Source organism: Malaya genurostris, chromosome 3 (assembly GCF_030247185.1).
Source record: "Malaya genurostris strain Urasoe2022 chromosome 3, Malgen_1.1, whole genome shotgun sequence".
Taxonomy (NCBI): Eukaryota; Metazoa; Arthropoda; class Insecta; order Diptera; family Culicidae; genus Malaya; species Malaya genurostris.
In genome coordinates this window covers 229,602,132-229,627,110 of record NC_080572.1, presented here as the reverse complement: position 1 = coordinate 229,627,110, position 24,979 = coordinate 229,602,132, and the positions used below count along the sequence as shown (strand labels likewise).

The 24,979-nt window shown below is 37.0% G+C and overlaps 1 protein-coding gene across 14 annotated transcripts in view; it reads right to left on the bottom strand.

Annotated features, from left to right (window-relative positions):
• Window positions 1–24,979, bottom strand: part of LOC131439486 (collagen alpha-1(XVIII) chain) — an 805,709-nt gene that overhangs the window by 112,652 nt on the left and 668,078 nt on the right. For 12 of the 14 annotated variants that reach the window (XM_058610552.1, XM_058610559.1, XM_058610551.1 and 9 more), the window contains 5 exons: window positions 18,776–18,937; window positions 18,505–18,595; window positions 18,260–18,360; window positions 18,039–18,068; window positions 1,603–1,767 (listed from right to left, as the gene is read on the bottom strand). In XM_058610552.1, coding sequence (XP_058466535.1) covers window positions 1,603–1,767; window positions 18,039–18,068; window positions 18,260–18,360; window positions 18,505–18,595; window positions 18,776–18,937 — 549 coding nt within the window. The remainder of the gene's footprint in view (window positions 1–1,602; window positions 1,768–18,038; window positions 18,069–18,259; window positions 18,361–18,504; window positions 18,596–18,775; window positions 18,938–24,979) is intronic. The other 2 variants (XM_058610557.1, XM_058610561.1) reach the window with 2 other exon arrangements.

Sequence of the window (24,979 nt, the reverse complement as noted above, 5' to 3'; positions counted from 1 at the left end):
CTTTAATGGAGTCATGCAGGTTTATTATTTAAGGAATGTAGAAACAAAACAGAAAAGTTTTTTTTTTATGACTACTGCTATGAGAGGGTGGGATAATGGCAGAATACAGAAAACAGATCATAGAAAGCAAGTAAAAATTTTTAAAACGAAATCTTTGCGTAATCGCTTTTTGAAAGTAACCATTGAAGCTGAAAACTTTCCTTTTACAAAAAAAAAAAGAGTGAATGCATGAGGATGGGCGAAAGAGCACATAATCACCCGAAGGAGGTTATCGGTAGCAATTTATGTCGAGCAAAAAACAAGCATGCTGAAAAGAAAACGTAACATTGAAAGCACGAAAAACAGCTGTAGGGTGTCGTCAATGGGAAGCATGAACTGAGAAAATCAAAACAACATCTACGATGCATCGCGCAAGCATCGCCATACAACTAAATGGGAGGAACATTTGTGGCCAAGCAGTGTTTTCCACTTCTCCATCGAAGGCGGAATCATCGAAGACGAAGGTTGTGTTTGATCAGAACAGGACGGTTAGTTTCAAACTACTTTGCAACGCTAATGACATCGCTTCCAGGCATACCTGGTGTGCTTTGCCGTGTTTGCGGCAAAATAGGGATGAGGAAAACCGTCAGAGCTCTGAGCCGATTTTGTTTTCTATGAGAAATGTTGGAAGATTTTCGTTAGTTCAGTCATGTTGAATCTAGTAAAAGTTTTGTTCAAATCTAGTACAGTACAAGCCGGTTTAGTCAAGTCTATTTTAGTTTAGTCCAGTCTAGTCAAGTCTAGTCCAGTCTAGTCCAGTCTAGTCCAGTCTAGTCCAGTCTAGTCCAGTCTAGTCCAGTCTAGTCCAGTCTAGTCCAGTCTAGTCCAGTCTAGTCCAGTCTAGTCCAGTCTAGTCCAGTCTAGTCCAGTCTAGTCCAGTCTAGTCCAGTCTAGTCCAGTCTAGTCCAGTCTAGTCCAGTCTAGTCCAGTCTAGTCCAGTCTAGTCCAGTCTAGTCCAGTCTAGTCCAGTCTAGTCCAGTCTAGTCCAGTCTAGTCCAGTCTAGTCCAGTCTAGTCCAGTCTAGTCCAGTCTAGTCCAGTCTAGTCCAGTCTAGTCCAGTCTAGTCCAGTCTAGTCCAGTCTAGTCCAGTCTAGTCCAGTCTAGTCCAGTCTAGTCCAGTCTAGTCCAGTCTAGTCCAGTCTAGTCCAGTCTAGTCCAGTCTAGTCCAGTCTAGTCCAGTCTAGTCCAGTCTAGTCCAGTCTAGTCCAGTCTAGTCCAGTCTAGTCCAGTCTAGTCCAGTCTAGTCCAGTCTAGTCCAGTCTAGTCCAGTCTTGTCCAGTCTAGTCCAGTCTAGTCCAGTCTAGTCCAGTCTAGTCCAGTCTAGTCCAGTCTAGTCCAGTCTAGTCCAGTCTAGTCCAGTCTAGTCCAGTCTAGTCCAGTCTAGTCCAGTCTAGTCCAGTCTAGTCCAGTCTAGTCCAGTTTAGTCAATTCACGTGACCGTCAATTCCGCCCGGTTCTCAGCTCTGTTGAGGAGAAGTGGAATCAACACCGGTGGTCACTGCAGCCACAATTGCTACTGGTTGGGAAAACAAGCCTCAACACACCGTAGAACACCCGTCTTACCCTTTCCCCTTTGGCCCCGGTGAGACCAGGATCGCCCCGGTCCCCTTTGCTGCCCTGTTCACCCTTCAGTCCGGGCAGTCCCATGTCGCCTTTGTCGCCGATGTCACCCTTGGTTCCCGGCGAAGCACTTCGCAACCCTTGAATCGGTGAGCCGAGCATCGATTCCTGGCGGGTTTCGGAATGGTTGGTTTTGTTGTCGTACGCCGAGGGGATACGAAGGAGAACAAGAAGAAAAGGGAAAACAATATCCAGCGTCAGTTCTCAGGGCTAGTTGGAAACTTTTCTCTAAAGTCGTCGAGTTGAATAACGAGTGCCAACAACATCTTTGCAAAAAGGAAAGCAGTCTTTCGAGCAGCATTTTCCTTCACAGAAACCCGACTGTTGGCACTCTAGTGGAATGTAAGAGCGTGGTGTTTTTTTTTCGCTATTGTTTCACTGTTTTCGGTTTGATTTGAAGGTCTGCAATAAATGTGCTGCTTTGTAACGCCCAGATCGGTTGGCTGTGAAATAACAAATTTGGAGCAGTTTTATCTTAGTTTTTTTCTTTTGCATTTCCGGATTGTTGAATTGATCAACGGAATTAGTGCGGTCGGATAAATTCCTCATCGAAAAGTTGTTTGAAGAGTAGATTTATGTTGTTTTTACTTGTTAAAAAAACTTTTTCGAATCGGACTTCTACTATTTGAGGAATGATCCCAGTTCTGGGGGATCATGTTCATGTTTTACAATGTACAATTGCGGATAGTTTACTTTGACTGGCTGTTTATGTACTTTTCACAAGAGAGACGGTAGAGTTAGTTTTAGTATATTTTATTTTATTGACATGCCGAGGATTGTTTCGTTCGAAAGATATACTTGTAGTGAATGGGTTTTCTTCCGGGCCTACAATTTTCTGCAGATTTCATCGGTAAGAAACAATTTTCCCTATATTAATTCCTGCTTTCTACCTTAGGTACATCAAATTGTTTGAACGAACCGGTCTGTTTTTTGTAAATATTGGATAAACAAATATTCCAATGAAAATTTCCAGAGGTTCGAACTCAAAAAATTACACGCAGCTTTGAGATAGAGAATAAGACTACCCCACTTGAAAGCTAACAGGTTTTTCAAGGCCCGGTTTGACGGAATTAAAAAAGTAAAAATAAAAATAAACACCAGGAAAACTAACGCTTACATGCCAAGGCTGTTTGATGCGTTGGACATTTTAACCCGGTCGGTAACACTGATTCCATTGGTCGAAAAATAAGCATACTTCTAAACGGGTTCTTCGAGTACCTGCTACTCTCACCCGAGGCAGGGGGAAGTTTGTTAGTTGCGATAGGCTTCGGTGCTGCTACTGCCAGAAAATAAATTATTCATGTTGGTTTCGTGTCTGTGTGTGCGTGTGTTTTCAGGACAAACATGAAGCGTAATGAGATCAGTTTTGATATTCGGAGAGGTCATTGTGGTTTTTACGTTGTCATTCCGTGTCGCGCCAACCAGCAGTGAAAAAAATGACGGAAGGATATTCTGTTTACCCCCCCCCCCCTGGTGTGAACCGTAGAAAATGTTAGAAGATGGATGATTGTATTTGATTTTAGTCCCACGATACCACAATTGCAGTCATGGAATAAGTGGATGGGAACAACGCATAATGAGATTTGTACACCGATCGAACATTACACATCGGCAGATTTTCGATAGGCTGGCTCGAAATAGTTTTTTTTTACTCTCAGCCTACCTGCAAAATTCCATTTCTCCTCACGTAACGGTGCCAACGAGTAAAACAAGCAATTTATCCTCAACAATAAAAACGAAATTTCGAGTACCTGCCACTCTCGCCAGGGACATTCTGATTGAGAGTATTTCCGGCTATTTTACTGCCCGAGGGGGAGAAATAAATAATTCATGTTTGTTTACGCCACGAGCTTGCATGTAGCAAACAAGGTGTAATGAGATCACTTTAGGTACTCGTTCGGTAGGATATTGTGGCACAATGCGTTGTCATTTCGTGTCGTGCCAAACAATAAAAACGCATAAACGATAGGTACTCGGCGCAGCCCGCAATCTGGTTTGATTAATCACATCGAAGCATGAGATCCCACGGGTTGATGTTAGATTGTATGTTGAAATGTAATAATCAAGGTACGATGCAATGAAAAAGATATTCACTACACTCGACGAAATATAGTTTGATAAAAATTAAACAATATAGAAGAATCATGAACTAAGGAGTGTATCAAAAATAAGCTATCCACATACATTTGTGTTGTACGCATGTATTTGTGATGGTTTTTTATGCTCAGATCACAGCATGCTGTGCGTTTGGCTGTCAGCTTTCGTTTGTTTACTGGTTTGTGTGGTTAAAATTCTGCGTTTTAAAAATGTCGCGTATTGAAAAAGAAGTGAAATTTAAGGTTCTGGACACATGGCTAAGTGAGAAGGGCGAAGCGGTTTGGAATTTATCATGCCAGTGTTAAAACCATCATCAATAAGTTTGGGGATCACTATTCTTTGGATGAGCTACCAGGAAGAGGCAGAAAACCCGGTTCTTCCAACCCAAAACTGGACCTGAAAGTGGTATCTCTAATCATGAAGAACAAATTAATGTCAATACGTGATTTGGCCTAAAAAGCCGGAACGAGTGTCGGAATGATCCAGTGTATCAAGAGGCGAAATCACCTGAAGACCTACAAGAAGCATAAAATCTCGAATCAAAGTGTAGAACAGAAGAAGCGAGCAGCAACAAGGGCCCGAAAATTGCATTCGAGTCTTTTGCAGTGTCCGGATGCATGCGTTTCGATGGACGATGAGACTTATGTAAAGGAGGACTCAAAAACCCTTCCAGGTCCATAATACTTTACTGTCGTCGTTGGGTAGGATGTGAGCGATGCGGACAGGTCGGTTAAAGTGGAGATACTCGGTCGAAAAGTACTGGTATGGCAAGCAATACGTTCCTGTGATTTGAAGTCAACCATTTTTTATACTAACGAAACTATAAATGCAGAAATCTTTCGGTTTAAGTGTCTCCAGAAAAGATTACTGCCTTTATATAATAAGCATAGTACTTCTCCACTTTTTTGGCAGGATTTACCGTCGGCTCACTATGCCAAAACCACTCTCAATTGGCTTGCGGAAAAGGGTATAAATTTCGTTGAGAAAAATATCAATCCACCAAATTACCCTCAGCTTCGACCCATCGAACGTTACTGGGCAATCGTGAAGAGGGTCTTCAAGAAGACTGGTAAGATAGCTGGGAACATGCAGGAGTTAAAAAAACTCTGGGCTCAAGCGTCCAAAAAATGCGAAGCAACACTTGTCCGGAACTTGATGAAGAGCGTTCGATCAAAAGTTCGAAAATTCGTGAAAAATAACTTTAATTTCATCTGGTTTTCATTATGCTTAAGTTTAACCTCATACAATAAAGGATCAATTTTTAGTTTGAATAAAATATCGTTTTTTATCATAATTTGAAACGAAAATTTGTGAATAGCTTATTTTCGATACACTTCTTATAAACCCATACAAGCTAGACCAAAATAAAATTGTAACGAAAAGAAAAGCGATCCACTTAATCTAAACAGAGTAGAATCAAAAGGATTTCTACTTTGACTCCAACTAATCCAAAAATTCCACCAAATTGAGGAAAGTCAGACAATATTCTTGAAATGGAAGGAATAATTTGTTCGAACCTAATTAAATAATTGTCAGTACCCAAAACCTGGCATCCCCATTACATTTTCAACGATGGAGTCGCATGGTATGTTGCTAAGGAGAGTTTTTTTTAAATGTATTATTTATTGCAATATCAGTTAGCTTTGAATTGTTAAGATTTGCGTTGGGTGTTCAGTCACAAGTGGTGACTTTACAGCCCTATTATAAGGCAACACTGTTTTTGGCAGGTCACGCGTGAATCGTGTCTTTTGTCATTGTTAAACATGTTGAGTTTGTTCTACAATTTAATCGCCGACACGATCAGGCACTTCGAAGATTAATTTGGCTAAAATTAGCGACCCCTAGATAATGATGAAAATAATGTTAAACGAGCAACAGTGTTCAAGTTGCTACGAGCTAGTTACCAAGGGGATCCCAGAATAAATATATTAACAATTTGAAAAAGAGATTCCGAAATATGGAAAAGGACTTGTATCAGGTACTTGAAGTCTGATTGGACTAAGATTAAATAAAAATCGCACCAGTAACTGTCACTTCGGAGAGAATGGTTTTCAGGATTTCAATTTAATCGTTCCGTACAATTGGTGAAATATTTTCTCTACTTCCGATTCGCCGATGGAAGAGTTGACTAATGCTGACTGGTCCAGCGAAATCGAAAAATTCTGTTACAAACCTGAAAACTCGATCATCCGCCCATAATGAAATACTTAAAAGCATTAAACTCCCACATGCTGCAAGGTAAAGGGTGGGAGATCTTTTTCGAAAAATATTCAAAATAAAATTCAACACGAAGTTCTGAAAGAGAAAACTAAAAAATTGTTTAGCATTCTGAACGTGAAAACTTTGGAATGTTATAATCCTCATTTAAAATTAGCGAAACAATATCCTTAAGGTTTCGAAATTTTCCTAAGTAAAGTTAAATTTGCAGAACATTGCGAATCTGAGCGCAAACGAATTCTTCTTCACAAGAAATTCGAAAATTTACGTTTCAAAATTTCCACACGCCGACCCCCAAAACCTCCGATACAGTTTTCAGAAGACTTCCTAATCAATCGTTCATCTCAGAATTTTACCAACGAACAAACAAAACTTCTCAATCTTGGGTTAAATTATGCAATTTCTTCTAAAGTAAACCTCGAACAAGTTATTATAGACGTAGAAACAGGCCTAAATAACTGTAATCTTTCTTTTTCTCAAATTAATGATGCCAGAACTTTTGTAGCTGATATCATTGAAAATACTTCATCGAAAAATCAACAAATTGTGGGTGATAAAGAACTAGTGAAACAATTGCGGGAAAAGCCTGTATTTTATGTTAAGGCTGATAAGGGGAACAAAGTGGTAATTATGGACAAAGAAGATTATGACAATCTGATAATCCAAAAAATCAATGATGGCCCTTATAGGAAACAAAGAGCCGACCCCCTTCCAGATATTATTAAAAAAGTAAATAAAACTCTTCATGAATGCAACCCAAACTTCGATGTCAATCTCAGTTGTCTCAAAGTTTCTAACCCCTCTTTATCCAAAATAAAAGGACTAGGAGGTTCATAAACCTGGTAACGAAATAAGGGTAATCATTTCTTCAGTAGGGGCCCCAATTCAAAAAATCTCCAAATGGCTAGTAAAGGAATTCCAATCTATGCCAAAATAATTCTTCAGTAAATCAGTTCCTAACACACAGGTATTCGCTACTCAACTTCAGAATTCAGGCGAAATCGAAGATGATGAAATGATGGTGATGTACGGTCTTATCTTGCTCTAACTCGGCTTTGCATGGATGTAAATTATTTCAAATTCAGAGGGGAATTTTATAAACAATTACAAGGGGCACCAATGGGTAATCCACTCTCCCCGTTTTTATATGAATTATTTATGGCAAACCCTGAAATAAGCAGATTTATGGCAAACCTTTAAATAAGCAGAGATTATTACCTAATCGCTGGTGGAGATACGTAGATGATATATTTTGCACCATTAAACGCAACGATTTACCTTTCTTGGATACTCTCATTAACCGGGAGGCAAATTCCTTAACTTTCGAAATATATAGGAAGCCAACCAATACGGACCGGGTCATACCAAATACTTCTAATCATTCCCATTAACACAAAATGGCAGCATTCCACCATCTGATTCACAGAATGCTATCCTTGCCCCTTAGAAAAGATGCTGCGATAAAAGAGAAAAATTTTATTTTCGAAATTGTAAAATTCAATGGATATTTATTTATTTATTTATTTATTTATTTTTCTCTAATTCATCCGACAATAAAAGGTCTTAATGAATATAATGTAGTCAAGTTATAAAATAGTGGAACGTAACACTTTCTGCGCAAATTAATGTGTAGGTTCGCCGAAATCGAAGAAATGTTCAACAGTCCCAAATGTTCTGATGCATGCTGTTATCGGTTCATAGTATCCAAACGTCGTTCGGTGAAATCTCGGTTGAAGTAAACCTTCGTAAAGCTTCGAAGAGTCAATATCCAGAGCATACAATTTAAACCATCTTCGATAAAAAATTAAGACTGTTGAAAAACAATAACTTAAAACTTTGACGCCCCCTTCTGATAATTTTAAAAGAATATCGGCGGACTTCAATCGAAATATTTCACACCCATTAAAATCAAAACTAAAAAAAAATGGCTTAGATTTAGTATTCAGCAGTATGAACTGTCAATTGAAAACTTTACTAGGTTCTACAAAAATCCTACAGAGAATTTGAAGAAGTCTGGGGTATACAAATTCTCGTGTCCTCATGGCGATAAAATATACATCGGACAAACAAAGAGAACACTAGACATTCGTTTCAAGGAACACATCTCAAAAATAGCGAAAGCATCCAAAGAATTGGAAAAGGGACTACCACTTCACTTCAAGTCAAAAGTAGCAGTACATGCCTTTTTTGAAGATCATGAACTCACTACTAATGACATAAAAATCTTAAGACAAATTTCCAATCCATGGAAATTAAATTCAGCAGAAAGTTTAGAAATATTATAAAAATAACTCCATCTCTTTATTAAACCGAGACTAAGGGAATAGATCTTCTTGGCTTTTCCAGTTACTACCCATATCCAATATAAAAACAAACATAGAACTTCCAGTTTTTCCAGTTTTTTGTTACCTTTTTTTTTCCTTTTCATTTTTTTTGTTCTTTTTGTGGTTTACCTACTAACGTTTCTACCTACTCTACGTTTGTATAAAAGGAACATCACTGCAGCATTCTTTCAATAAACTTATGAAACCGATACACTGAAGAAGGATGTAAATAGCATTCCGAAATACGTATCTGTATTATAACGTTTGATACACTTTCGGAAAAATAGTGACTGTGAAAATAGTGACTTTGTGAGAGTGTAATGATGTGATATAGTGGAATTCAACGGTACAACAACAGTACTATTAGTCAAAGCACGGCTTTTTTCACTTCTCTTTAAATTTGCACGCTAGTGCACAGTTAAGTGTACTCCCTCTACAATGTTTTACGGAGAAAATATTGAAATCATTTCTTGTTTTTTTGGTGAAAAACAAAATATTTTAGTAAAAAATAATAGCTGCTTATTATACTTTTATGTAGGTTTCATTTTTATAAAATTTAAACTTTTTTTTACGCAATACATTTTCAAGCAGCTTTCAAATTTTAATCAAATTTTACTCACGAATCTTTTTGCAATTATTATTCGAAATTCCTGGGATCAGAATAATTTCGCAGAAAGCCATTTTTCCGATCCTAATATCGTGACAAATGAAAAATGATTATGTGTGCCCCCGTTTTGGTGTCCTACAATCGTACTTCCAGAAAGATTTGAATAATTTTTGTAGGTTTATTCATGATCTGCAGAACGAAATTCGAAAAAAACTTGACTTTATTAGTGGCAATGGTTTTCGGTATTTGCAACAACTAAGTGCAAATGAAAAAGCTTTTTTAATCTACCTAGTGGTGTAATGATGCCTTTCACATATTACTTATATTTTCATAAAAATCACTAGAAGAATCTGTGAAGAATTTTTTTTCAATCTTGAACAAAATAAGAAACTTTCTTTGGGTACAAACTAAGATGACCTTTTCAATTTAAAAACAGTTATGTTAAGTTGATAAGAATTTTTCTTTATTTTTCATCTTCGCAGTAAATGATTAAACACACTTCACCCTATAGTACTGGAACCGGAAGTCGGATTCGGATGAAATTAAACAGAGAACTATGAGGCTATAGGAACTTTTATTTGAGCCTAAGTTTGTGGAAATCGATGAAATTATCTCTGAGAAAATTGAGTGAGTCTCGTTTTAAACGTTTTGACTACTATTTACGGTACTTCTGGAACCGGGAATTTGGAACCAATATAGCCGAAGTCGGTTCGTTTAGTAAGTAACTAATATAGGATACAAATGGAATCAGTTTAAAGCCAAATCTAGAAGAATTTTATACTATTTTGTATCGTCGCTCTAAATGACGGTGTGAAATTCCATAGCAACCTATGGGACTACGAGATTTTTTATTTTATGAGCAACATTATTTGACACATATTCAGGTCGTCAAATGGTGAGATAACTAAGTCCTCACAAGTCCCTATCTCATGCCTCCCCGAGCGTCTATGATGACATTTGGTCAATAGAACGGCGTCGACTGGGTGCTATCGCCTTCTGCGTTAGTAGCAGAATGAGAGGGTGCGAAATGGCTTGTAGGTTGAAGCCCATCCTAAAGTGCAGTGTTTATCATAGTATATTACAACATATAATTGTGTTGTTTATTACATCATGTATTATTATTATTATTTTTATTAGAAGAGCGTAACTTACACTGCGATATTACCTGTTATATTGTATCATACCATATTATTTCATATATTATCGTCTTACACTATTTTATGTTATTATATACTATGTTGTATGGTATTATACTGCATTGCATTATATCATATTATATTGTATTATATTTTATTATATTATATAATATTATATTATATTGTATTCTATTGTATTGTGTTATATTGTATTGCATTATGTTGTATTATATTATATTATATTATATTATATTATAGGGTTTATTATTAGTAGTACTACGTACCTCTGCGCAAAATATAAATTTGTTTTCCTTATAAGTTATCATTTTTAAAGTAACTTTCAACTAAATATCAAGGTCGTCACAAGCTGAGCTTCATGCCTACACGTGTGTCTGTGGTGACAGATGGTCGATGGAATGCGTTGATGGCAGAATGTGAGGATGAGAAATGACATATAAATTCAAGTAATATAATATCATAGCATATCGCAACATATCATTTTATTTATTCTATTATTTATTATATAATTCATTGTACTATATTATATTGTTTTTTATTGTTATTTTCATTATTATATTTATTGTTATTATTATTAATTTGTCATCAATAATAATAACATATATTATTTTTATAGATGTGGATATTATTATTATTATTAGAAGAGAAATATTCTACTTCCTGCAGTATTGCGAAGATAAGAGCATAACTGACACTACATTAACTGTTATTTTATATCATTGTATTATATTATATTAAATTAAAATATATTATATTATATTATGTTATATTATATTGTTTTGTAATCTATTATATCATTTTATGTTATATTAATTTCATTACACTATGTTTCATTGTATTCATCAATATAAAACATTTTGCACGGAGGCGTAAAGGGGAGGGAGCATCAGGGCATCGGACGAATTGATGACTGGACGAGGGATTGTGGATAGCCAGCCCAAGTCACTTGAAGGAAACTTGTTTCCTTCTGAAGGTTTGAAATGAGTCTGACGCGCCCTTCTCAAACAAACCATTAGGCGGGTTCAAGCATGTATAGCGATATGCTTCATCCATGCACTGGATATTATGGTTGGAAGAGCATCTTTTATTCCCGCGGAATACGAGTAAGTGACTCTACTTACGTATCCGCCCAACCCTTTTTGTTCGCTTTTCGGTAACAGCTATAGTAAGAAGGTGAATGGATGAGTCATATCGGGGCTACTGTAAGTCTACCCGCATCCACTGGCAAGTCCTTGAACTGATGGTGGCTTCACTTCACATCACATCACAACATTATTTGACACATATTCACACACATATACGCACAGTCACATACATTGCTCAGCTCGATGAACTGTGTCGAATGGTACAGAACACTTAGCCCTCTGGACCAATTTTCACTAGTCAATTTTTGAAGTGATTGCATAAACTTTCTATATTAGAATATCTTTTAATAACACTAACAAGTAGGTACAAATTAAATAAAAGAATTAGAAATTTACATTCTTTTCATCTGAAGAATACAGATTTAAATGTGATAACTCTGCACGCTATACGAAATTGAACAAAGCACGCTGCGAACGGAGCAAAGCCACACGTACCGTCGCTTACTAGTTTTGCACCATAATTTTGAATGACAATTTGAATGTTTTGACACTCATCGCCCTATAATTTCGGAACCGGATGTCGGATCCGGATAAATTGCTCAGTATATTTAAAGGTAATGAGAGCTTCAATTTACATCATAGTTCGTGAGAATCAGTTTAACCGTTGCTGAGAAATCGAAATAAGTTCCGTTTTCAGAGATTTTTTTTTCACTTTATCGGTGCTTTCGGAAGCGGAAACCGGGGACTAGTAGTTCCAAAGTAGTTTCATCTATTCATTAACTAACTAGATAAATTTAGCTCCAAGTTTTATAAAAATGAGCACCTTGTATCGCCATGGCTTGTGAAAAAATACTCATGAAATTGAAAATTTTCACTAATCGCACTGTAATACCGGAATCGAAAGTCGGATCTGGATGAACTCTTCGGGGAATTTGTAAAAAAATTTAAGACCTTTTATTTGCTTCTAAGTTTGTGAAAGTTGGTTGAAAAATTCCCGCATTTTTTAATAAATTTGCACACATTGTAATTCCGGAACTGAAAGTCGGATTCAAATGAAATTCTAGAAAATTATATGAGGCCATAAACCCTTTCATTTGAATCTAAATTTGTGAAAATCGGTTTAGCAATCTCTGAGAAACGTGTGTGCCCTCCGAGCCTCGGTTTTAAAATCGATTTTCACAGCAATTGCATAGCCTTTCTATATGAGAAAGGTAAAAATATCTAAGGCGGCTTCGCCACATCGTTTTGTTCGTATGCTATCGCTACCGTTCGTTCGGACCTAACTGAAGCAAAGAAACCGGGCAAACGAGGCGGTTGCAGATTTGTAAGCAAGAGGCCGCCGCTTCCGGCTTTGTGCCACATCAATTATCCAGAAGATATAAAAACAAATAGATGTTTTTGATGAATAACCAGAATTTGCAGTTTTCTAATAAATTATGTTATGTATTCGAAATTACCCTGGCGAAGAGGCATTTTCGGCGAAATGACCCATTCGGCGAAACGACTTTCGGCGACCCGCTCCCAATCAAATAAGTGACGACTTAGAAAAGTAACAAAATTCTCCAAATTGATCTTGAATCTAATTCGAAATACTAGTTTCTTTCTCCTACAGATTATGGGTATTAGAAATCCCAACCTCCATATGGTTGACGCAAAAACAGGGACGGCATCATCAAGCTTGACAACATTATTCCGATGTTTAGGCACAAATCTCCAAATATCAAGGGGAACGTGCCATTTGAGCCAATTTGTTCTGATTCCTGATGATAAGCCTGAAAATGTTCAAAAGAGCCATGATGATATTTTTGGAATTTTCTTTGGGGGCACTGGGTCCCCCGACAAAAAAGGTCTGACTTAAAAGTAACTATTTTCACAACGAAAAATCTTCAGCACATTTCTATTGACAGAATTTGTTTCCCAATCTGAAGGCTGCACGACGACGAAGTTAGTGCTGTACAGCGAAACCGACCCAATCAATGACCAGGTCGAAGAAATTGCATCAGAATATGCTTTGCTTGTTGCGTTGTGTCTTCCCATAACTCATAAGCCTTTCAACAGCAGAATTTTTTCTATTCCAGTCGGTGCAATTCCGTAAAAAAGAACAGGAAAACCCATAGTTTTTTAACTAGCTCTAACCTAGTACCGCCATTATACTTTTCACGCTTTGAAAGCTACCAAGAAGATGTAGTTGCAAGCATGACGGAACGCAATAAATATCTTGGTTCTCCGGCGAAAGACCGGAACTAGGTTAAAACCGGGTATAAATAAACGATATAAAAAAAATATCTTGGTCTACCCAAGGTGTGTCTCAAAATTACTACTTATTTAAACATGTCATAATTTGTATTCTTTTGTTTCAATACTTAACATACAATAAAAAGTTTTCTTTTGATATCATCATACCAAAGAAATTCAAAGCTTATGGAAATTCACGAGTAAATAGGAAATTAGGAATGTATGTCCATTCATGTTGGTAACAAAGCTAATTTTATTCATCCATGTTTAGATTTAATATTGTACTATTAAAGCCAATTTCGGTCGGACGGAAACACTTCGGATTAATAGTAATCATGGTAGCTGTTATTAAAAATCAATAATGTATCAGCATGTGTTGCCAGCTTCACCATTTTTATAAGTGATTTCGTTTTGACATTACGAATTACTGAGGGGTACTTAAATTTGCGATACAGTTTTGATAGACAAGTGGCAGGTCGTTTCGTCGATATAATCATGAATCGTCGATTGGTCTATAATTTAATCATGAAGCTGGTCAGGTTGTAAAGTTTTTTATCAAAAAATTATGTTCAGTGACGAAGCTCAATTCTGGTTGAATGGATACGTCAACAAGTAAAACTGACGCATCTGGAATGATGACCCGCCAGAAGCATTGCAATAGCTACCAATACATTCTTCGTACTTCTTAAAAGGCGACGGTTGGCGGAACGTTATTGTGAATGGCGAGCGCTATCGGGTGATGATTGACGATTTTTTTGCCCTAAATGGAAGAAAAAATATATCTGTTCTACATCTGTGTCGAAATCTCTAAAACATATGTTCTAGGAAATTGTGAGCGGATTCATTTTAGTGAGCAAATAAAAAAAAGTTCCAACCCCTGCCAAAAGAAGACATATCTGAATTACGGAATAGAGGTAAACATCGTTAGAAGTGCCGATAACGTTGATTTAACCGGTGCTTCGCATATAATCGAAATGCCAACATTAGCATTGCACATTGCATTAGTGAGAAGAATATTGCGTCATTCAGCATTGTGCACCGTTCATTTCAAAGACGTTTAGCTGCTGCTCAATTGCATTGGGGGAAAATGTACCGAACGGTAAACAACGACTTAAAAAAATCGGTACTTCTAAGGGGCTACAAATGTTTACTAAAGAACTACAAAGATAACTTTTCTGTAAATCGGAACTGAAATTTATCAGTTTAGTGCAAATATGTAATAAACGTTCAAGAAAAATGCACTGGATAGTGTTAAATATCAGAGAAAATGTCACAATTCGGTCCTTCTGAAAACCTGAATTGAATTCTATATAGCATTATAATAGTTTCTTCCGTTGAAATATGTAAATCCAAAATATGCAACCATTATGATCGATAATTGCAAAAAAGTTGAATCGAAATAACAAAAATACAGAACCCCTTCACAAAAATGGCTAAGTTTTGACTCTGTGAGCAGTTCTGCTGCAAGACGGATCAGGAAAGTGAACTGCGATCACTTCCCTGGCCTACCGTGGAATGTGCTTCGTTCGTCATTCGCCCCATTGGAATCGCTTAGTGCAGTGTTCGCAGTGCGAATTTCCCCAAGGGCGATAACGTCATTCAGCTTATTGCTTTCGAGAAAAATATATCGAAAGGTGAGCAACAACGGATAAATCGGCCCTTCTAAGGGTAACAAATATTTACTAAATAATTAAACTTATATGTTGAAATGTGCCAATCGGAATGGGCAGTAATCAGTTCAGAACAAAACTGTAATTTTTTTTATTCAATATTATAATTTTTAAGGCACACTGCTGTTAGACCTAACTGTAATAAATTGATGAGTGCAAATTAGACCAACATTCAGCTGCTTTGCGGCCGAGAAAAATGCATTGGATTGTGTTTAATGTCGGAGAAAATTTCAAATGAATTTCCTGAAATTAATTCTATTTAGCATAATGATTTTTTTTGACGTGAATACGTCTTACTTTACTATGGGGCGCCTTTTCAAAATTCGCCCTTTGGAAGAATGGGTAGAGCTTAATCGTGAGTATCTCGAGCTGTAATAAACACATTCTTTGTTCATGCCATCAGAAATATGAGCAATTCATGATAAAATTTTCGTCAGTGTAAGATAACAACAATTAACTTAACATAAACAAATTTGGTACTGATTTCAGAACCTGGGTTCAAGTCCACCTGAATTCTGAACTTAGTTTTAAGTTTAAAATTCTGAATATAATTTTTGTTTCAGAATTTAGTTTTAGAATTCAGTTTCAGAATTGAGTTCCAGAATGCATGTTCAGAATTTAAAACTAAGATTCTGGAATCGAATCCTAATTTTGGTACTAGACTTTTGGAACAGATTTCTTGATTAGTTTTTGAAACTGAATTCAGTTCCTTGAATTATGTTCGTAATTCAAATTTATAGTTGAGAAATTCATGTGGTACGAATTTAGATCTGGATTCAGGAACTAAATTTGAGATCTGATCTTCGAAACTGAATTTCGGAACGGACTTCAGAACCAGAATTTAATACCTGAAAATAAGTTTCAGATTTTAATTCCTGAATTCAGTACCAGAATTAATTTCTAGATCTCTGTTTCAGAATTCAGAACCTGCGTCTTGAAACTGGAATTTGGAATTGAATTCAGGATCGAAATTCAAGTTCAGAATTCAGTATAAGAACTAAATGCGGAATCTGAATTCACAAAATGAGTTCAGTTCCAGAATTCTAGAAGTTAATTTATGAATTGAATTATTGTTTTAGTTTATATAAATACCGAATTTTGGTTCTGACGGAGTGTTAAAAATAATGATTTACAAAAGTATTCAGCAGTTGCCTTTTTTCATTGAAATATGCAAATATTTTAATAAATGCATTTTTGTGGAGCGACTGTTAGAATGAAAATAAAGTTTCGTTTTAACGGAGTCATATATGAAAACTGCATCAATATTATCAATTGATATGATGAATTGCCCTTTCCACATCTCCAACACCTCTAATTCTGCTCAGGATTGCACAAATATCACACAGAACGTATTCAAAAAATTCGAAATATAAACTTCTGAAACTTGAGTAGAATTAAGCATGGCTTTTATCTTATCAAAGAACGTTCTCTAGCAACTCTTCACACGATTCAATCAGTGTCATCAAAGAGAGACGGATATCATTTCAGCAACAAAAACCGGCATGGTTCATTTAACATAGAATCGACACCAGTGCGAGAGCGAATTTCTCTCGATGACTCGTCTGAGTATCACGGGTTAGCATGTTACTGTGGGAATTCACTTTGAGACAACAAACGGTCGCTCATTCTCGTTTCGCGATCCAATTCTATACGGGCAGTGAATAATCGCGATAGAATCATTTTACTATTGACGCTTATTCTAATTATGCGCATATAATCTTTGTATAAGTTGTGTCTATGAAAATGTCTGCGAATGCTCAATCATCAAGTTGAATTTCTGCGATAATTGTCAACTTGCGATAATCTCTTGGAAAATTCCACATAGCGCCGATCATTGCAAAACTGTATCTATTTTGGTAAGGGCCGTGAAATACTCCGAGTACGAGGTGGAGCGAAGAAATGTAGAAAAACTCTCTCACGGTTCATGCATTGAGAGGTAGCGAGTTCTTGTAGCATCTTCTACCGGATTGAAAATGTTGTATACAATATAGATAGCAATATAGCAGCTTCTGTCAAATTTTCGGCAATCACCAACACTGAAAGAAGGTGTATAATTTTTGTCATTACAGTCTGATAATGATTGTTTCTGTGTGGAATTTCGCAAGAATCGCAAGTTGATAATTATCGCAGAAAATCGAATCGAAGATTTAACTTGATGATTCTCGTACTAGGTTGTAATATTTCAAAATCCTTGTGTGGAGCATTCACAGACATTTTCATAGACACAACTTATACAAAGGTTATATGCACATAGTTAGAATAAGCGTCAATAGTAAAGTTATTCTATCGCATCAACTGCGAGAATAAGCGACCGTTTGTTGCTTCAGAGAGGATCCCCACAGCAGCGTGCTAACCTTTGATTCTCAGAAATGTCATCGAGAGAAATTCGCTCTCGCACTGGTGTCGATTCTATGTTAAATGAGCCATGCCGGATTTTCGTTGTTGCGATGGTATCCGTCTCTCTTTGATGGCACTGATTCAATCGTGTGAAGAATTGCCAGTGAGCGTGCTTTGATACGATAAAAGCAATCCTTGCCTTCTTCCGTTCGTTTAATGCAAGACTGAATGAAAACACTCAAACAGGGAAAAGTTATCTTGAATCCAACTTTGGAAAAAATACTGTGAAAGTGTGAAATCTTGAAAGTGCACCAGATGAGTATGGCAAAGAAAGACGTAAAAAAGGACCAAAGGATTTTTCAAACCGAATGGAAGATTCGTGTGATGTTAGTGGTTGTGGAATGAACTGTAATCGAATCTGCCTGCAAATTGTCAATAACTGAACATTGTTTTAATTTTTTACATGAAAGAGAGTAAGGAACTGCTATCGTAGAATATTTAGTAACAAATGCACAAAGATCTGAAGAGTAGATGAAACTGCTCCATGATTTGTTAGTACCAACGATGCACAACGAAGTATGCGTATTTAATTGACAAGGCAAAATAAAAAAAGAAAACAATTCGCAATGTGTCATCTGTTACCCTTGTTATACCTTGAACATCCGCGACGGATTCCAATTTATCTAAAATTGAAACATGTGACAAAAAGACAATTTGTTATGGGTTAGGAGAAAGAGAAAGAAAGCATGAAATTGTTAAAAACTTTCCGATTACAGCACCAAATGCATTCTGTTCTGAACAAGATGGTTAGTGACACTTGGGTCGAAGTTTGCGCAATTGGCAATGAATGTGGTGAAAAAGGTTGTCTACTTACATCGTAATTCTCGGGAATGCCCGGCGGTCCCGGGGGTCCAGGCAGACCAGGAGGACCTGGCAGACCATCCAAACCAGATTCTCCTTTGCTACCTTGGATACCTTTTTTTTTGAGGTGCACCGCAAACACGTCACGCAGGAGGGAAGAAGGTAGAATGGGAAGCGAAGAAGAAAAACACATTTTCAATGATTTTATTTGTAAATAAACTTGATGGCACTTCATTGCTCAAATAGTTATTAACTTACCCTCGGTGCCGGGTGCCCCGATCTCTCCACGGTCTCCTTTGTCGCCTTTGGGACCAGCCGAACCACGTTCTCCTGCTGGTCCGGTGGCGCCCTGGTTTTTGTTTTCGGAAGCGAATGGGGGAAAAGCGGGAAAATTGAATCAGAATTATAAAACAACAACAACGGGCACGCTTTTGCTGTGTCGCCGACCGAGTGCGGTTGGAAGGCACTCGTGTAATTCAATTAGTTGGTACTCTCGACAGAGCGAATTTAAACGAGCGAGTGCACTTACAGTCAATCCGGGTGATCCGGTCTTGCCCTCGCGGCCCTGCGGTCCCGCCGAACCACGAAGGGACTCGCGCAGGGTGCTGTCCATTCTCAGCTCCTCCAGGATCAGGGTGACGTTGCAGTAGCACTGGTTCGCGTGCTTTCGATTGGGAAGGGCGTCATACAGCTGCAAAACAATGGAAGCAATTAGGTGGATGAGCAACGGTTGCGGTCGTGTTTGGTCTTCACAATGGCTCCGGATAGTGGAAATATGCAAGAAAACAGAAATGGAAATGGTATGATTGAGTTTAAACGAACGGAAGAAAAGCAATATTGAGCAGCAGTCTAATTTGTGAAAACATATGGCCCACGCGAAAAAAAAATCGCTACTGACAGTGACATCGAAGATAAATCCGAGAAAATTGCTTTGTAATTCGTTTTGATAGGTAATTTTCAGTTTCAATAAGCGCACTTTTCGTTCAATATCTTTCCATTTTGATCCACTGCACAATAAATACAAGTTGCTTTATCACATTTTTAATACAAGCATTAGAGCAAAAATTAAATACCTCTTTCAGAACAATTTAAAAACAATTGAGGGTTGTAGATTTTTGAAATCTTTACTAGCCGTCCCAGAAATAGGCAGCATATCATCAAACTTCACATAATTTGAACTAATTGAAGTTTTGTACACGTTTTCTGTATGACGAACCGACTCAAGACTGTCGTCATACAGTCATACGATAAACGGATGTATTTTTGAATGAATTTTTTTCGAATCGTTGAAACTCAAAAACAGCTTGATACCACAAAAAATATGAAACGAGGTGATTTTCATAATGTTTTTTTCATGCTTTTTATAATTTTTTTTATTTTATTGCAATGGTTTTATCCTTTTAATCAGGTTACACGGCGAATTTCGCGCCAACACGAACAAATGTTGGCAGCATCCTTTCAGACTTTAATGAAATTTTCTTTGACTTTATCACAAAAAGCCACTTTGCATACTTTTTGTTTCAAAATTTATCTAGACTGTCTATTCAAAAGGGCCACACTTTGTAAATTGACAACTTCAAAAGGTGTAGGAATTGTGGAATCCAGTCCAACACCGAGAAAAATTTGTGGAACTCGAAAAAATACATCTGTTATGATTTTTATAAAATTTTTGTCCCATGTGACTAGTATTCTCAGCAATATCACCGTGGTGTTCCTGAAAAAAAAGGTTATTGACTAGAAACAGGGAAGTCTGTTCGTGCACAAACTAGTAAAGCCTAAAAATCGAAATATTTTCGTGCCAAACTTAGATTTTTTTCCAGTGTTTTGTAGCCTCGGTCTAAGTGACAGTTTGACATTTTAAACACGCTTCTCTTTGTAGGCCCGGATTACCTTTTATTTTGGCTTTTTGTTTGTGAAAATCGGTTGAGTCGTTGCGGAGAAAAGTGAGTGTGTTCTGTTTTGGAGTTTATGGCCGCAATTTCAAGGGACCAAATTGGAGGCTTTTGGCCCAAGTTGAAAGATTGTTTTCTTTTTTGCGCCATCGTAGTATATGACGACTTGAAATTTCAAACTCCTATCACTCTTTTTCTCTGAATATCACTTTCACAGCCCTTCCGTAGATTTGGTCATTTTTCAACTACGGTAAAAAAAGCTTGGCCTTTTTCAAAAGACAGTCTAGATCAATATTGAATAGAAAACCAGTTTTAATCCACCTAGTGGTGTAATGATGCCTTTCTGATATCTCACATATTCTCATAAATACATGTGATGTATTCTGCAAAATAAATTTCTATAATTCCTAAAAAACAAAAAGGATTGTCCATAAACTAGTATAACCTAAAAATTAGGCCATATCTGAGAAAACGAAGTGAGCCCCACTATTGCAAGTACTTCCGAAACCGGAATCCGGGAACCGGTCGGTTCGGAAAAAGTGACTGGGATCTATTTTTCAGGCTACAATCTTCGGTCATGAATCGAAAACCGAAAACCAGGAAGGCCGAAACTAATTTGTTTGGCTGCCTAATCACAATGACTACCGATTGGAATAGGTTTGAGGCGAGCTTAGCAAATATTTTACATATTTCAACAATTTTCATCCTGTAATTTCGGAACCGGACGTCGGATTCGGACTAAATTCAGGAATTCAATATGGCACTATAAAACCTTCCGTTTTAAATTGAGTTTGTGCAAATCGGTCAAGCCATCACTGAGAAAAGTGAGTGAGATCTAGTTTAGAATTCATAATCACTATTTCTGGTGCTTCCGGAATCGGAAAACTGGAGCCAGGATAGTCGAAATCTGTTGATAATTGGAGTAGTTTTGAAACCAGATTAGAAATAAATTTACATAGTTTTATTTCGCCGCTTTCAGTGACGGTATCAAATTTTCAAAACTGACCAGATTGGTCAGATCTTGATGAAACGTTTGAGTTTTGTTTGACTATGTGACCTTTTATTCGGCCACGCCATCTCTGAGAAAAGTCAGGACGTAATTTGAAATAGAAATTTTTCCACTAATCACCCTGTTATTCCGGAACCGAAAGGCGGATCCAGGAACATTATATGAGATTACAAAACCTTTCAAAAGTTCATGAAAATCGGTTCAGTTATCTCCGAGAAAATTAAGTGTAAAAAAATGTTACACATACATACAGACATTTTGCGTATACTCGACGAACTGAGTCGAATGGTATATGACACTCGACCCCCCTGGGCCTTAGTTCGATAGTTCGAAAGTCGGTTTTCATAGTGAAGTCGAATTTCATATACATATCTTCAGAATGGATTCAGTTAAAAAAAAGGTTAACTTATTGCATTTGATCCGTTCAATCCAATTATGGTGTTCATCAGATATTTTTATGTAAAAAATAAAACAGTTTATAGAAAACCTGTTTTAATCCACCTAGTGGTGTAATGATGCCTTTCTCATATTTCACTTATTCTCATATATAAATGTGTGGTATTCTTCAAAATATTTTTTTTTTTGATTCCGGTATAATCGAAGTTGGTTCGAAAAAAGTGACTGGGATCCATTCTTGAGTCTATGGCTACGATCTTCGGTCGTTCATAAAAAAAACCCAAGAACAAGAAAAGCCAAATTAATGTTTTGTTGTCTATCGACAACGACTACCGATTGGAAGAGTTTCGGTATCGGTAACGGTATCCAATTTTTAATACACTTCACCACAAAATTCCGGGACCGGAAGTCGGATTCTGGTGGAATATGGCAGTTTTGTATGGGACCATGATACCTTTCATTTGAATCTAAGTTTGTTGAAATCGGTCACGCCATCTCTGTGAAAAGTGAGGAAGTAATTTGAACTTAGCATTGTTTCACTAATCATCCTGTAACTTCACTAATCATCCTGTAAAATTCAGGAGCTTTGTATAGGACAATTGTACCATCATTTGAATCCAAGTTTGTGAGTATCGGTTCAGCCGTCTCTGAGAAAAATAAGTGCACTTATTTTTACCTTTTTTTATAAATATAAAAAATAGGTATAGAATTCGCTCAAACTTTAGCAAAAATTTTTCGATGCCCGGAGGGCCGAATTTCATATACCAATCGATTCAGCTCGACGAACTGAGCAAATGTCCGTGTGTGTGTGTGTGTGTGTGTGTGTGTGTGTGTGTGTGTGTGTGTGTGTGTGTGTGTGTGTGTGTGTGTGTGTGTGTGTGTGTGTGTGTGTGTGTGTGTGTGTGTGTGTGTGTGTGTGTGTGTGTGTGTGTGTGTGTGTGTGTGTGTGTGTGTGTGTGTGTGTGTGTGTGTGTGTGTGTGTGTGTGTGTGTGTGTGTGTGTGTGTGTGTGTGTGTGTGTGTGTGTGTGTGTGGTGTGTGTGTATGTGTGTTGTCAACTAAGAGGTCGAGATCTCAGAGATGGCTCGACCGCTTTTGATCAAACCAGTCGCAAATTAAAGGTCTCCCCGTTACCCTGAACTTTATTGAATGGTTTTCAGATCGGATGTTTACTTTTCGAATTATGCGAAGTTTTATGTCAAAATTTTCAGTTTTTTGACAGCATCTTTGAAAACAGAATTGACTTTGAAAACAGAATATATTTTCAGACTTAGATTCCGCACGGTAATGCCTGTCCAACAAGCCATAGATTGTTAAAATCCGTCCATTTTTAACGGAGATATCGACATTTTTGTGTAAGCGACTTTTTCCCCTATTCCAGCAGTAGAAGTTTTGAGCGCTGTCTGGCAAAGAAATGCTTGGGAGCAACATAAAACACGATTTTTTATTCTGTTACATACATTTGATTCCAAGTACCCAAAAGACTGTGTACAGCATGATATTTTGCCTCGGACCGATTTTAGCACGGTTCGTTTTTGGCAACATAATCGTTCGAATATGACATATGTAAACCAGATGATGGCAAAATTTTCGAGTTGAAAGCAATTTCATATTTATATTGATTTGAATTATTTACAGCAATAAATGCTGGAAGAACATAACACCCATATACCATTCGAATCAGTTCGTCGAGATCAGCAAATGCGTGTGTGACAAATAATTTCACTCAATTTTTTCGGAGATGATTCAACCGTTTTCTACAAACTCAGATTCATATGAAAAGTCGTATACTCTCTAACATGATTCCTGAATTATGTTTGGTTCCGACCTCTGGTTCCGGAACTACAGGATGATATGTGAAACGAAATTATAACTGTGCAACTCGTTTTTCTCGTAGATGGTTGAACCGATCTAAGATTCAAATGAAAAGTTTTAAGATTCTATAAAATATCTTGTTTTTCAGTCAGATCCAACTTCCGGTTTCGGAAATTTAGGGCGATTAGTATAAAAATGTAAACTTATTTAATTTTTGGTTGTATTCAGTTTTCGTTTCGGAAGACACCCAAAAATTTAATTCGCACTACGATTCCTCAAAGATGTCTACATTGATTTTCAAACATTTTGAAACAAATGTAAACTATACAGCTACTCAGGTGAATTTGTCTGACTTCGGCTACACCGAATTTCGAATTCCCGTTCCAGTATCGAATCGTTTCTCAAAGCTCAATCGTTGTCTCAAAAAAAGCCAAATCGAATTTCAGATACAAAAGTTCAAATTAAAATGAATCCGATTTTATCCAATTCTGACTTCCGATTCTGGAATTGTAGGATGATGAATTTTTAAAATTCAAAGCGATATAGAAGATGACAATCCCGAAAAGCTTTAAAGTTAGACTCAAAAATATTGCAATTTATTCGTCATATGGCCATACGAATCGGATTGGGTCATGCTGGTTCTTGAATACCGGCTCTGGAAGTAGCTTAAATTACCTTAAACTCTAAAGTGGAAATTACTTCGACATGCCATGGAATGTTTAACCGATTGTTACACTCTTAGATTCAAATTCGATCTGATTTGCAGTTTCGACATTACAGAAACTGCAATGCGACTGACATTAGAATAATGTCATGAAAACTGAAACACCGAAGAATATTCATGCCAAAAACACATGCGGATTGATAAAAAAAAGGTATCATCTCACTGCTAGGTGGATTAAGCACGTTTTTTTGCACATATTACCCAGTAATTCCGAAACCGGATTTGAATAAAATTCAGGATCTTTTTCTTTGTTTCAAAAAGATACTAATCAAATTTACGTGGAATGTAGACTAAAGACATTTAGGATGCCATCAAACGATTTTTTCTTTGTTTAATTTGCTTAAAATTGTACAATTTTTTTCAGTGTATAATCGTTTAAATTTTCGCTAGGTGGCATAACCATTCAACATTAACTGCTAGGTACTGATGAGTCGAAGACTAGATACAAAGCAAACATTTAAAGTTCTTTTTACACATAATTTTGTTCAAGCTCCAGGGTTTAGAATATATATTCTGATACTAGAGACTTTATGAAGCACAGAAGCTGGGAGTATAATTTTCTCTCTCGTGGTCTGAGCATCGTTCCTCCCACCAGATAATTCTTGGCAAGAAACTATCTTCACGGGACTGAATAGTGCTGAACAGTCTTCCAACGTTTGTGTCTATGCACGATATTTGACAAAACATATCCAACTTCAAACTCACTGCGAGTACATGTTCAAGTTTATTCCGAGCATAGTACACACATGAAGAGAGAATGTATTTAGTTGGCGAATATCCTGGACACAAACCAGCAATATTTCAATCCAACACGAAATTCTCATTGACAACTAATTTTATTATTAAAATCAGAAAATTTGCTTCTATTTATCTATCACCATCATTGCAGAAGGACAGC